The sequence below is a fragment of the Rhodnius prolixus genome, unplaced genomic scaffold (assembly GCF_049639745.1).
Source record: "Rhodnius prolixus isolate KJV_2025 unplaced genomic scaffold, Rpr scaffold_3, whole genome shotgun sequence".
Lineage (NCBI taxonomy): Eukaryota > Metazoa > Arthropoda > Insecta > Hemiptera > Reduviidae > Rhodnius > Rhodnius prolixus.
This window is the reverse complement of record NW_027411603.1, coordinates 1,302,730-1,318,403: the sequence shown is the minus strand read 5'-3', so window position 1 is coordinate 1,318,403 and position 15,674 is coordinate 1,302,730. Positions and strand designations below refer to the sequence as shown.

General features: G+C 35.0%; 1 protein-coding gene and 1 long non-coding RNA gene across 6 annotated transcripts in view; one reads left to right on the top strand and one right to left on the bottom strand.

Moving 5' to 3' along the window:
* The first annotated feature begins 3,425 nt into the window (after positions 1 to 3,425).
* The window catches only part of LOC141452786 (glycine receptor subunit beta-type 4-like), a 238,916-nt gene continuing 226,667 nt past the window's right edge, over positions 3,426 to 15,674 (top strand). For 2 of the 3 annotated variants that reach the window (XM_074125217.1, XM_074125216.1), the window contains exon 1: positions 3,426 to 3,579. In XM_074125217.1, the coding sequence (XP_073981318.1) occupies positions 3,536 to 3,579 (44 nt within the window). In that variant the 5' untranslated portion in view covers positions 3,426 to 3,535. The remainder of the gene's footprint in view (positions 3,580 to 15,674) is intronic. The other variant, XM_074125219.1, reaches the window with a different exon arrangement.
* Positions 4,238 to 12,668, bottom strand: LOC141452791 (uncharacterized). Of its 3 annotated transcripts, XR_012457621.1 has the most exons (6): positions 12,189 to 12,668; positions 11,142 to 11,800; positions 10,154 to 11,062; positions 8,738 to 8,785; positions 6,992 to 7,232; positions 4,238 to 6,867 (listed from the first exon to the last, which is right to left on the bottom strand). It is a non-coding gene; the product is annotated as an uncharacterized lncRNA (long non-coding RNA). The 3 variants fall into 3 exon arrangements; XR_012457620.1 differs by having other exon boundaries at positions 4,238 to 6,905; positions 10,154 to 11,800; XR_012457619.1 differs by having other exon boundaries at positions 10,154 to 11,800.

Below are 15,674 nucleotides of genomic sequence, written 5' to 3'. Positions count from 1 at the left end.
ATTTCCATAATATTAGTTTCCATTGCTACGAATTTGCTTTTCATTTATTTTATTTTAATTACCGTTTGTTTTGCAATTTTAAAAGAAAGTTATTAAATACCGGCAAAATGTAGCCTCAAGGAACTTGCATTAAACTATCAAAAAGTTTGCACCAAATCAGCTAAGTCGACTGAAATTGAAACTGAGAGAATGATCTAAGTGTTCATGTGACGACTATCTTTACAATGTTCCCAAAGCTAATGTAAATATTGGCAAAGAACATAAATAAAAGGAAATATTGCGATGGTGCAGGTATAAAATTTTTAATTTGCTCCTGAAATGTGCCTGGATTAGAGTTAGTGTGTTTGAGGTAGAGAATGTCTGTCTGATATATTACATTTATTCGGAACACTTTTCTAGCCAACTTTTTTTTAAGTAGGGAAATTATGGAGGACTGAACTTAAGCTCTCCTTAAGCCCCGCTTCAGTTTGCTGTTTTTTTTTTTTCTATTTTTCAGTAAATTTGTAGAGGCAAAGGGTTTTAGTTGAACGTTGATGGAAAGGGTGAGATGTGGCTATCTCTGAAACTCTTTTCAGAAGTAATGATTCAAGTGTAGTTCTGCAGAGCTGTGATGTTAGACCTCCTTTAACACCACTATTCAGTTATTACGATGAACATGCATATTCTAAGGATAAAAAAAATTATTTATATTACTAGCATAAGAAAAAGTCATGTTCACGCCCGATTTCCGTTTTGTTGTTACAGAAAGCGACCATTGTTGGTTTATCTGGACAGATGACTCTACAGATTCCTACAAGTTGAGTTACTGATTCATCTTGAATAATCTTGTCTTTTAACTGTTGTAAATCAAGTAAATTTCGTCTAAATTTGCGGACTTGGAATAAAAAATTACATTTTAAGATCTGACGAGATGCATGTTTTAATAAATCTGCACTCCTCAATTGTTGAAGATTTAAATTTTTGTCTAAACTTAACTAAAGGAGGAAAATTCTCCAAAGATTTCGAAACGCGTTAAAGTTTTTATTTCTTTAAATGTCCTGAGAAGTAGTTTTAATATATCTATCTGTTACTATGAAGAGGAAAATCAGGACAATAAACGTGAATTCTTTAAAAAAGAGATACCAGAACATGTATACATTTCTAAATTCTGGCATAAATTAAAAGAATATTTGAAGCGTTGTAAATTAAGATGATACTTTTCTAGTGTGGGTTGACAACAAAGCCTTGTTTACTTATTTATTGCAAAGTTGAAGAATCGGTGATTCTTTAACTCTGCAATAAATAAGTGATTTTCACAAGGCTTGGATATAAGTACAACAAGGAAATATTACTCGTTATTTATTTTGAAATGTCAAACTATTCCATTAATTTATTACTAGAAAATAAAAATTCAATAAATTCGGATACCATCTGTTTTTTAAAAATTTTAGTTATTGCTCTTTTTTTTAATTTTACAAATTAAACAGATTGAGAAATGTTTTAAATCTGCTTGGTTGGATTAAGAAAAAATAATTTTTCTAATTAGTTTTCGAGCTTTTAAAAGTTTTCCCCTTTTTTAACAATAAACGATTATTATAACCATTATAAACAAATTTTATTAGTTTAGATTTGTTTCCAAACATAACTTATCTAGTATCATTTTTAATGTTTTCTCTGTTCTAAGGTTTTACCAAGTTTAGTAGGTTATGTAAACGTGATTTGAAACGTTAAGAAATTAAGGTTTCGTTCTGAGTTGAATCTTTCACTCCACTTGTAGGAATCTGTAAATTCATCTGTCAGAACCATCAAACCATGGATGCAAGATGTCTACCTCAAGCGAGAAAACTAACAACAACAGAATACAGAAATGTCTCCCCGGTGGTTGTACGATTTGAGAAGTCTAATGTTGAAGATAAATCAGAAAAAACAAATTAATTATTACTTTTGGATATTTTTGCTAATAAATTAAAGTATAATAATTTGTACTTTCTCTTCATCCTCAAAAGATTGTAATCGACTTCCAATTTTTAAAATTTAGTCGAAGAAAGCAATTTGGCTTGAAATTGAAATTTTAATGCTTCCCTGATATTGGATGCAACCAGTTTTTGAAAATGACAGTCAAAAAACGAAGTAGGAAATAAATAGACTGTCGGGTTGAAACAGAATTGCAGCCGGTACCTGAGTGCGTTGCTGAGCACCAGCTGTACGATTTAATATTCAAATTTCTTTTACATCTTTAGTTCAGTAGCTTTTCCAAATTATTCTTAATGTTGAATGTAATTATTTTAAAACTAATCTGCGGACAGGCCTGAAGGGCGAATGGTTGGAGCCACAATAGATCCATTGGGCCGTTAAGACCGCCCTACTAGAATCTAATCTTAAACTAATCTTTTTGCGATCTCAATTTTTGTGGTTAATAATGAAAAATCACAAAATTTGGTATTTCATTTTTAGCTGAGAGTTTGAGTTAATGAAAATTTAGCACCACCGTGCCACTAGACCCACTGAGCTTAACTAGATTGAACATGTCGGCGTTTTTATGAACTTGGAGTTCAGATTAAATTAAACCTTCTAAACAGAGGTATGAGGCGAGTATTTTCATATTGTGAACGTTGCAAAAGTAATACCCACTAATTTAGCCAAATTATTTGTAGAAAGAGATATAGGGAATGAGTGAAAGTGTGTCGTAGGTGTGTAAATGTAGTAGTGTAGTTTGTGTTGAGTTGGAAGCTGGAAGGGAGGCGAATATCCTGCAGGAGCAGCGTTCATCCCTCCTTCTAAAAGGGAATCTACGAGGGGCAGTCAAAAATTATGTAATTAAAAATATTAATTTCTTATCTAATATTCAATAATAATATAATAATATCCTAATAATAATAACATAATCATATTCTAATAATAATAATATAATAAAGGGAAGGGATTAGCTATGCGGTTAGCTGGACTCCCACGCGGAGGTCCCGGGTTCGAATCCAACTGCTGACCCTTAGATTTTTTCTTCCTAGGAGCTTCTTACAGCTCACTGTCCGGTGATGGACAGGTTTGTCTGTAACGAGAGAACACTGGCCGCAGTGCACTAAAAAAAGCTCCGAGCGCCAATAACCTTAGATGTTGACGCGCCTTAAATCATAAAAAAAAATTTATATATAATAATATTCTAATAATAATATAATTGTAATTGTAAAGTCAACTACAGTTTTTTGTAGAAATTGCTTTTCAAGAAATTTTGTAAAGAGCAATAAGAAAAAGTCATGTGAGTGTTCACACACTTTTCTTTTCTTTTTAATCACTCGTTCAGGCGAATTACAGTAACTATAAACTATAGAAGGATAATTATTGAATTTTCCGCTAGATGTAGTGCCAGTGGCGCCCTATGTGATCAGACTACCCCTTCAGATTTTCACCCTGGGGGGTGTGTTAGGGGGGGGGAGGTAGAATTTATTTTGTGTGAACTTGAGAGGGTTCAGAGGTTTGTGTGTGCGCCGCTTGGCGGTAAGATCTGAACAGCATCCCGCGACGATCTGGACCAGTAGTGTTCTTTCGGCCAGTACACGAGATGGGTACCCTACCCCTTCTCATTGTCTTAGCCGTCTGTTACACGTAAGTAACTCATCTCAATTTAAACAAAATTGGTAATAGATCCAACATTAAAAAAAATCTAAAAATATTTTCCCTCCCCCAATAAATTAATTAAAAATTAAATTAATCTATAAAAGAATTTTCTTTTTTAAACTAAAAGTTGAAAAAAAAGAGTAAAGTAATCGCCTATTTTTTCAGGCGGGGCTTAACGTCCAACTTCCATTTATTAGGTGTCGCGGACGGAGGCGAATAGCAAACGTACTTTACTATTTCTCAATTAACCATTAAATAAAATCCAAGGCCTCAAAGACCGGGAATCGAACCCACTACCACAATGCATATTAGCTTTGCAGGTCTCGCCTCTCAACCCGCTCGGCTACCGTGGTGCCTTAAAAGTTGAAACAGATGAGTATTTTGGAATAGTTGACAGAAAATATTTCAGATTATTTGATTGGCAATTCAAATTAAATTTATTAATAACTAATTTAAGAAGACAGAAGAAAAACACCTTTGAATTTATCGAACCCTGAGCAATGCGGAGGACCTAACCACATTTTCAAGAACAACTTTGTTCATGGCTAGTTCTGCCTTGAAAATAACAAGACATAAATACTCATTTAAATGTAATATAATAAAATCCAAAATATTTATTAAATTTTACAGCATGACCTGTGGAAGTTTTGGTTTCAGAGGCCTGCGATCTGTTTTCTGTTCGACTCAGGGGATGTTTAGTTTGTACGAGTAGTTGCTCTAGGTAATCTAGGTGCTGTATATGAAGACTGGGTATTTGTACCTCCAGCTCCTAGTGGACTTGTTTCACGGACAACCGGAGCACCCAGACCGAACCTCAGCTGTGCCTTGCTTTAGAATACTTACAGCTTATTAGTGCAGTTTTGTTAGCTCCCACCTACAACGGGAAAGCATAGTGACCAGGGGTCTGAGTCTAGAATGTTGGGGTTTCAGTGGTTTCCGACGGTTTGTCTCGAGAGAGCTGCCTATGAGTAACTATCTTGCTCTCAGCCTTGTGTCAGATTGTAATCCAAGGTATTGTAAGTGTTTCGACCTCTTTCTTCCATTAAACATCAGTGTTGTTAATTTTTAATGTTAAAGATGCTTACCTAAAAAAGTTTGGCCGGCCTGTGACTTTTGTTCTTCTATGTCCGCTTTCCATTTATTTTTATATCCTGTTATTCCATCTAATAGTGTTTGTATGTTTTCTACTGCTTTGAAAAGTTTGTGAAGTCCTTCAAGAAGAAGACCGTGTTGTTTGGGAAGTTTGTGTCGGATGAATTTTTCGAATAGTTTAGACAGTGGTCCGAGTGCTGGAAGGCTCTTGTTTTTGTTTAGCAGCTCTGTAGAATGCTGTCTTTTTGAACTCTTTGGGAAGTGAGGGCGGAGCATGTGTATAAGTTCGGCATATTGTACATTTATTTGTCAGTCAATCTTTGGCTTTTAAGTAGCGAATGTGGAATTAGGTCGTTTGTTGGATAAGTATCGAATTGTTGGAAAAGTCATCTCATTCAGGGTATCAGGGATAATCTTGTGTTGGTAGTGTTGAGCGTGGGTTAAGAAGTCATAAACTATTCGTTTGATGGTCAGATAAGTTGCTCTCTAGAATGTGTGCGCTAAATGGTCATCAAGCAATTCAGCTTTGTAGCGGTCAGATGCAGCCGTTGGAATCCGTTGGTTAGGGGAGTTTACTGCTGACAAACAGATCTGGGAGATTTCCAGAGGTCTGCGCTGTTAAGTATAGCTCTTTGTAGGTAGTCCTGTTTCTTTCAAATTTTAGCTAATTCAATGTCCACTCAGTCTGTCCCCGAAAGTAGATTTTGTACTTTTCATAGTTTATTGCCAAATTCTTCGCTGCTTGTTTTAGACATGGCTAACTCAAAGGAAATATTACTGTGTTTGTGAACGTCTTAGATTTTGTTGCGTGTGTATGCAGTATTAGAATGTTTGATTAGGATGCTGGAAGATTGAGAGAATTTCTTTTGTCATAAGTAACTGGAGCGGGGGCTCTTTTGAAAGTGTCTAGCCTTCTTTTATTAAATGTCCAAGTGAAGTTGTCCTTCAAGACTTACTGGTTGCACCTTCTTCATCAATCATTTTTGTTCATCACATCAACATCTGGAGTTGACATCTAACGATATTAATTTTAAATGCCTGACATGCTTTCCTAACATTCCTTGTCATCGTTTCCAACCGCCTTTTACAAAGCAAGGAAATTGTTTCGCACAACGACTTCTTTCTCTCATCACTTCCTCTTTGTAGTCCTCTTCTAATACTGACTACTACTAATGCAACAAAGAAATCATTTCATAGAAAGAACAGAGCTGCGAATGTTCCAGATTCGTGAGCAGTTGAAAGCTTTTAGATTTTTTTCCTCTTTCCAGGAACCTCTTACAGTTCCATGTAGCTGACGAAGAGAATTACAAGTAGCAAGAGAACAAGGTTCTTTGCCGGCAAAGAGAATGCATGCTATTGACCTCAGTTTTTGACCCCCAAGAATTGAAAATTAAAGAGAGTTTTGAATAAAACCAAAATACCGAACAAAACAAAATGCAAAATTGTAAAAGCAATATAGGAAATATCTTGATCGGTTATTGACAGAGTTTAAACGTCTGAGAAGACGTTGATAACAAAATGTGCAAAAAGTGCATAAACTTGAGAGAGATCTGCAGCTTTAATAGTGCCGTCTTGAGACGTTATATTTTCTTTGACGAATTTAGGACGAATTAAGCAACTCGTTAAAAAGATGGTTTTCTGAGGTAGTTACTGCTTTTCGTTCTTCATTCTTTTCATACTGGAGGACAATTCCGACATTTTTGCGTGCAAGCAAAACTAGTGCAGATAGGCTTTCTAGTTTAATAATGGACTTTAAATGGTGTAAAAAATTTGTTTATGGTATTAAATAATAAGTCAAGGTATTTAAAAAATAAAATAACATCAACTTTAGTCTCATTTCGTATGCACATACGAAATTCGTATGTTCTTCTTTATGTATGTATTCTTCGCTTGTTCACACGAAAAGAGCCTGCGGTTTTAATTTTGTTTAGAGGAAAAAGTGTTCCCCTTTGGTATTTCAGCCTCATAATCGCCGATGAGATGGCGATATTAATCACTGCTTTAATTTTACAGGATACACCCAACAACACCTTCACATTCCAAGTTTGCAGAAAATCGCTTGACATGAAGTGTGTGTCTCTTGAACGATTTCCTTTTGTAACTTCCTCAGTCGGTCTACTCACATAAACAGCTGCCGATTTTGTTTGAAATTCTTTCCATGAAAATCTATTTTAAGGTAGAATCCTGCGACAAACAGTGCAAAAATAATTTCTTCCTGAAAACTTGTAAAGGTGAACTTAGTTACTTACACAGCACAAACTGAAGTAAACAGCTAAGTTCTGCTTGAATTATTTTAAAGTGAACTTACCAATAAAGAAATACTAAATAAATTATGTAGTCATTTAAGAACTTCAATCGAATGTTCTGTGATATTATTTCTTCATTCAGTCGGGAAAAAACTTTAGTTCACCCTGTGAACTGAGTTCGCCCTCATCTGCCTTTACTTTACTATTTCAACCCCTGGAATTCATCATCCTTGAACCGTAAAACAGTTGACTAAGGGCTAGTTTTTGTGGTGTTCGCTTTAGAGCTGGAGTTGGTTTAGTTTTCTGCAGAAAAACACCAACTTTGTATAAAAACTAAACCTTGCTGTCGTACCATCCAAACGGAAAACAGAACTTAAACTACAAATGTTTTGTTAGAACTATTTGTATTTCAACACTAATTAGATTCACCACATTTTAAAAGATATAAAAACTATGGGTCCTACTTTGATTGCAATCAGACCATCCTAAAGGAAAAACAGAAGTTGGTTATATTTTAACACTAATCAGATTCACTCCACCTTAAACTTTGTTACTTTGATAGAAACCATTTTTAAATTCTCAAAAATACCTAAGAGATTTTGTTATTTTTTTCCCTTAATATATAAATATGTTCCCTTTTAAACTACACTATTATTATCTGATGAATGTATAATATAGACGCTAAGCTTGAAACCTCGATTTCTGTTTCTTTAAATTTTGTGTACCTACATATGTACATACATGTAAAGTTTGTAAATAAATAAATAAATAATTATTATTAAATTGAAGAATAATATTCATTATTTTGGTGAAAATTTAGACGGCAGTGACTGTTTAAAATAAAATATAATTTCACCATCAGGGGTTATTCTTTGGAAATAGTAAATCAATGAACCTATGAAAAGGCAGACACTTAGTGTTAAAGGTACTTTTTTACGAACTTATTTTACCCCCACTGGATACGTGCGTGGTACCAACGGGGAATAAGAAGACCTTCCCCCCCCCCCCGGTGATCTGTCAAAACCGAAATTGTTGGATGAAGAATGTTAGTTGTGGAGTGGAAGGGACTCCAGCCGTCGATGTTCTATCTCCAACCCAGAGACCTGTTTCCAAGCAGAGCGAATAAAGAAGAATTTTGTTAATAGTAACAATAACAATAGTTATTTATTCAAAAAAATAGTTTTGTCTTGGTTCCTTGAAAATGTTCCACCACTACTCTTTGAAACGAAATTGTCTAGTAGAACTATTCTATTTCACTGTAATAGCGGTCCATTTAAACGGTCCTCTAACACAGTGTTTAGTTAGCTACCGTGCCACTGTTCTGGAGATCTCGTCCATGTGTTGATTGTATCTGCCTTGGATAAAGATCAGAAGTGGTCTTCTTCACCCAATGGCTATTGCTCCCCTTTTTTTTAACAGCCCTATAACCTCAAGCTGCAAATTCAGAATGGTGCTTTCATCCCCGGAACATTGGCCACGGTCAATCTTCAGAAATTTCGCTTCAGACCAAACGTGACTTCATCACTAAAGATAGTTTGATGATGACTTCTTGGTAGCTTAGCCAACAGCTTCGGCTTGGAAAAAGAAGACCACAGAAAACCTATTTGCACAGACTCTCTTAAACATAAGTCATTCAAGCAATAGCAGCTGAAGGGCGAACTTCTCCCCATACTCAGTTAACAGTATATTACTTCTTAAGTTCGTCCGCTTCCGAGTCGTTGGTGCACGATACTTTTTTTTTTAGACCACAATCTCCATTCGCAAGATAAATGTTACTGAAAGACAAGTAATTTTTTGGAAGGAGGTACCTGCTACGTGAAAAACGACCATTCTTCACCTTTCGAAGTAGATTAACTCTGAAAAAAAAAATTGACAAAGTTCAAAGCTTAAAATTTTTATAAAAATCTAGACAAAGGCAGCTACTAATTTTATTTGATTAAAACCATCAGCAAAAATAGTTTGTTTTTTACCAACATCTTCTTTGAACAGCAAACGTCTTCTTTAATTGGTGCCATTTTCTTCCCTTGAATTCCATTTATGACATAAATTAATGTAAATAAAGTTTTGTTAGTTTCATGTCTGAAACTTAACTCGCTCTATATTGACGCTATTAGTTTTAGACGTCACTTAGATGAATTCAGTGCAATCTATGAAATGTTCATTCATAGCGCAAAATTTATACTAGCTCATAAATAAGTTTCAAATTTATTGCTAAAGAAAATCACTAGACAATATTTGAAGACTATATGCACCATCATAAAATGGATTGTCAGAGTATGAGGATGGTAAAACCGAGGAACCGATCCTCCTGTCTTTCCCTCATCTTGCTAGACAATGTCAATCAGGACATGAATAGTGCCGCCTTAATGTTCCTTTCAAGATGCAACGAGGGCCTCTAACGATCTCGATGCAAAAAGAAGTTCCCAATTCGTGATCGAGCTGCCATCAAATAATTAATAATCTAATATAACTTCAATATTATTATTATACAATATTATTTAAAGGGTATTAACAATAATGTCTCCAGATATTCCGCTATACCCTACTTTTACTTGCTTTCAGTGGTACTGGTTACAGCAATAACTAACTGGGTATGTAAATGAAGTTTGTTTAAGGATTCAAACAGCTCTTATTACCTGCTTGCATACATCTACTAACTAATTGGAATCTACTTAATTAGATTCTAATTGATCAATTTCTTGTTTAAGTTTTCAATGTTAAGTTAATGGTAACTGGTTTAATTAATACTCCAAGGAGATGCACAGCACCAGTTTATCGTTGTTTGCATGAAAGCTAGATTCTGCGTTGTAACAACAAACGTGTGCTTTTTGGTGAATATTAAAAAATAGTGATTATAGAAATTTGAAAGAATTTCATCTTTAAAGCATTTGGTTGGGAGCAATAATTGGCAAACAAATTCAATTAAAAGTTAATTTCAAAATCCAAATAAAGCAAAATGCCTTTAACTATAAACCAGTAAATAAAAACGGGCTTATTTATTTATTGAGATTGTGGTCCTGACATTAGTTAATTAATTAATTGTCTTGTGGACATAAACAATTATTGTTTTTGGTAGCCAACAGCTACTGTTGGCTTCTAATACCTCAATTTACCAATATAATAACGGGCTTATTTATCTACAGTGAGTAAAACTAACAAATAACATGTACCTACTGCAGATGTAGACACAAATTAATCAAAAAGAAAACTGAAATAGAATTTACCTTACTGCCGGGCATTTCTGAGTAATTTTGTTGTTTCACCTTAATTATATTATTATAGAGCATGTTACTGCAGCTAACAAGTTTTTCTAATTCTGGTCCACAGTTGTTGCGAAATTGGGAATATTTGTAATATTTTCTTTGCATTACTATAGTTAAGTTTGCAAGATAATAATATTGTTTTATTATCACATATACATTGCCAACGTTTTAATTGTTCATTCAATCATCTTCAGGGCTATTTAATATGAATAATTTTCAGCAATAATTAATGAAGATACAGAGGTAAATGTACATCGAGTAAAACATGATGAATGTTATTGTACATGCAGTAATAAGTTAGAAAAAAAGGAAAAGTTATTTATTTAATGGGTATATACCCAGTTAAAAATGGTAATTACAGAAAAACACAATAAATGAGATGTGATGTAGACAAATGGTTATGGAGAATACGCTTGTCTGTTTTGAGAAAGTTAGTTGTCTCTTGGAAAAAGGTTGTATAAGGATAGGTTATGAAGGATAAGTTTTTGTTTTTGTAAGGAGGGGTTGGTTTGCTATCTTGAATGCATAATCGTTGTTGTTTAATCAATAATGCATAATTATTGGTGTCAGTACAGTATATCATGCATCTTTGAAATTTTGGTACAACTAAGCCTTAATTTAAGCAATCTATTTCACTTCATTAATATTTACATTAAAAAGAAGGAAGGCTGCACGTGTTTCCAAAGAGATGTTTCTATAAGTTTTATTTATAAGAAGCTTTAATAACTTTATTAATATCAGTTAGAGATTAGGTGAGCAAAGAAAGCCTCCCGAAGGTGATTCAAATTAGATTTGAAGTACTCTCCAGCCAGACATCCTCTCTGCCAATAATGTAATTTCCTTAGTCCACTGCACAGCTAAATGGAATTACTGTGGAATCAAGCACGTCAAGAAGTCTAAGATGTTATATAATATCTTCAGAAATAAGTATTGGAAAAAAAAGATTTACTTTTTTATTATTTAAAGAATAATCCTCTTTGTGCCAGTTATTCAACTCCTCTTTGGGTTGCACGAAGGCAAATAATTGAATATAACCTACTTTCACTTTGTTTTTCGCGATACAATTTTTATCTCATAGAAAATGAGACTTGAATAGTTCTTAAGACGAGGGAGGAAAGTCTCTAAGGCGTCGAGACTACACACAGGGCGAGGAAGTAGTTTAAACTTCAGCATATCCACGTTTGAGAAGCGGTTACAGGGCTTGCATCTTAACGTAACGCCCTTTCTATGTAACTGTAACATACGGATTTCTGTATAGATTCGTCTTTTTCATACACAAATTTTTACGGAACAATACAAAAAGTACTTATCTTCAATTCCACGGCGTGAGGTTTGAATCTCTAGGAAATTTATTGAATTTGTGAGGAAAGAAATTGCGATGTCACATACTATATGCGGCCAAGTAACCATCAAGTTGACTCTTGCAGTGGTTTGCGCTTAGACTTCTAATTAAGGCTGACCGCATACCTTCTGTGGGGTTAGTATTTGCTCTCTCGTTTGAGGGCCCATAGATTGTAACAAGTGGTTGTAACCCTCGTCTGCAAGGTAATCACAAGACTTCCAACTGCCCGATTTGTGGTCTTGGGCGAATAAAAGTCTTGATAATATCTAAGAACAAAAATACCGCCGATAATGGTTAATTTATAAATACAATACAAACTTTATATGATAAAAACATACGCAATAACCACAACACTTAAGCAAATAATAACTTATCTTGAGGTTATACAAATATTTTGTGTTTCCATTTTGGAGTTTAACCGCGATCAATTATCGTCCACTGGAAACCAACTACAGTACTGCTTCACACCCATTCAAAGTTCCGCACTGAAGAAAGACAAAACGCCAAAAATTTTATTATTAAAGATAATAATTATACAAATAATTGTACATCCATCAAGTTAAAACATCGCTAGATCGATATAAAAATAAATGTATACCTCATTGATATTATTTCTTTGATATAACTAACAATAATGACAACATTAATATGTACCAGTTGATGTTTTACTGTTTATTGAACAAATTACTGACGGAATTACAAGAGAAAGACAATATTCACAAACGACGCCAGATTGTTCTTTTTCTCTTCGGCTTTCTGTTCGATGTATTTCTAACAATTCTGAATCTTACACCAACCTTCTCCACGCCGCCCATTTTGACAGCTTTTTTTAGAGCTTTTATGATTTGTCTGGTGGCTTGCCTGTCTTTGACATCCTTTCCAAGTTTACTGCGGACAAACTTCAATATTGTTCGTTTTGTGTGTCCTTTGTATCTGTGTTTTACACGTAAACAGTCTTCTACATGATTAATTAATTCATCATCGTCCATAAAGCTTGATTAAAAATTCAACTGCCTGATTACGTTAAAATGGAAAAAGTGGAAAAAAAACTTGAATTTTATTTAAAATCGTTGGCGAAAAAAAAGTATAATTGTGTCACATGTTATGTTTTATTGATTTGCATCTGTGAGTTAAAAAATCACTATACTTCCAGATGGTGCCATTATTTTAGAATTTCAAAATAATCTGGTGCGAATATTCACACGACTTTCTCTTATTTCTATTTTTTCAAACTTTTCTCAAACGCCGAATTTCAAAACATGTTTCATTCGCATTAATATTAACCAGATTTTAGACCCCATTACGCTGAAATGACTCTTTCAATCTATCTCAGTTCCTCTTAAGAAAGCCTTAAAAAGATTTCCGTTCATGTTGAGCAAACGAAGTATGAGTCAGAAAAGTGGAAAATCCATTCACTAATTCCAGTAGTGGATTTCCCTTCAAGCCCAGAAATTCAACACGCCACACCCTTCTTCATAATATAGGAATAAAAAAAAGGACCATAATTTATCCTGAAATGGCACTTCAGAGAAAAGATGCCCACCTAGCCTCTCCCGGAAGTGCCCTTACTAGGATTTCCCAGGGTAAATTTTCCAGATAAACACGTTGTTGATCAACATGAGTTCAATGAGAACATGGAAATCTACAGGAGAAGATGGGCAGTACTTCCCTTTGAAGGGCTATTTCGGCATTATCCACGGTCATATCTATGCATCTATAAGAAGGATGAAATGTTTAGCTGTAATTCCAAGTTTAAGGAACTTCCTGGAAGGGAAGAAGCTCTCCACTAGAAACAGGCTGTCCCACAATCTCGTTGCTCTTCTTCTTATTTCAACCATTTGTGTCTTTCTGTCCGTGGAGTGGCCACAGTATTACTTAAACAAAAAAAAATCGCAGCAAGTTTAAATTTGATATCCGGTTTAGGTGCCACCGGAAATCTGACAGCCAACCGGAAGTGCCACATTACTGAAACACTTCATTCGAAATATTTCCCCAGGGAAATTCTAGTTCTGGCTTCGTTTAAAGACCCAACTTTCAGGGTGATGTGCTCGTATGGACTTATCACCGATTAATATGCAGCTCAAAAGCCCGGCTTCCCGGAAGTACCCACTATTGAATAGATTTTGTAGTTTTAAATGAATTTTTCGAACATACGAGTACTTTCAAAATTATGCATTGTATACAAAATATTTTACATAAAAATTATATAATTTTGAAGTCAACTATTTTTAGTTAAATATTTAGGTTGAAAGAGAGATTAATAACGTAAACTGTGGTTTTGAGAAAGACTTGTGAGTCGTTTCTTAATTTGTGCATCATACTACTGGAGAGGAGACTAAATATGAGTGACACAGGGCTGAAAGATGGCGTCATTAGGTGACATGATGTCATAATGTGGCGCTGAGAGAGCGAGGACCCAAAGGAAGTGGGAGAAAACGTCATGTCACCACTTTTTCCAGCCTCATACATATTCATCTCTTCCACGCGGATGTAGTCACATATTATAATGGACAAGTAGAAACAATGAGTAATTTGGAGATGTTTCTTTTTTAAAAAAAGAATTTCTTTAATGGACAAATTATGTTTAAAAATTTTTACTACGGGACAATTAAAATTCTACAGTATTTAAAGGACTTCACATGAAGCGTGTTCCATCTTTGCACGTGAAAAATACTGGAAGGAGGGAGGGCAATTAGAGTAATAAAAAGATATTAAAGGGTAAGAAATTGGGAGAGCAGACTGAACATGAGAATTACGATTAGGGTGGGGGACGCCACCAACACTCAGAATACTAACAGATATTGGATAGAAAATGATCATATATTTTAAATTAAGTCAGCTGTACAAAAACACACAATTGTTTAGACCATATAAAATATATATTAAAAAGACTTACAATTTGGTACCTTACGAGACATATTATTACAATTAGCACGTACTTCTTATTACAATTCATGTTCCCTCGCTATTACAACATTAATTCACACCTTGACACAATAGAATTTAGACTTCGCGACATTAATGGCCATTAAATAATTATATTAAAGTCTTTAAGGAGACACAGGACAGGGGACCTACACGCCGGTGTAGCAGGACGACATCTTGATCATGGCTGGACTTGGCGGCAACTTACATACAAGGTGACACTGACTGCAGTTCCGTTGAGTAGCCCAAAGAACGACTTTCCCCATGAGAAGCCCCCGGGCAACTGGCTCGAACTCCCAGGCACAAGCTGGAGCTCCCACTCCTTCCTCTTCTCCAGTTCTGCCAACTGGGCAACTATTAGCGCCAACAGACAAATTCCAGGCAGGGGGGCCGCACATTCTTTCGAGGATCGAACAGCACGTTTGGTAAACCTACCGGAAGATGGACATGTCGGGTGGTTTATCGTGACCCATCATTGACTTCCAGGTCCATAGAATGGGGGCGGCATAACTAAAACACCCACACAACTGTCGCCGCTTATTGTGTTTATTAAGTTCTAAAATCACTGATTTACTTAAACTGAACGCAAAAGTGTTAACCATACCTGTACGTGGAACTGAAGCACGTGTTATCCCCACCTAGCTAGACCCAAATATACTACAGCGACAACTGATAATGTATGAAATATGCCCCACAAAGCTAAGTATGAACTTTGGTACTGGGGTCTGGGACTTGGATTTTAATTAATGACTAATATGTTAATTATATAGCAATTATATAACAATATGTTTGCAAGTCGCCTCTGTCCGTGAGGTAGTTGCGACGTGGATATTTCGTCTTCTTCTGAAACACTTGTTTCATGCATATTTCAAGTTAAAATTCAAATTCGACAATATGAACAATATCGCAGCATTGTTTGGGAAATTAATGAAAGAAGCATGGACGAACTGTCGAAGTTAGGGAAAATGCTCTGTAGAAATTTCTTTTCTTTTATCTGTTTAACAATTGTGAGTGAAAATTGTATTTTAAAGTTATCTTTTGTAAAACCCATTTTACTCACTATTAAAACTTTAAACATAATTTCAAAAGAACATAAAACTTTTAGAAGGCATTGCAAGTCTTGGATCAGCCCAAGCGGTTATGAACTACAAAAGGAAATAGCGCCACAAAGTGTTAGGAAGAAAGCGCTGGAATAAAAGAGGGCGTTCCGTTTGG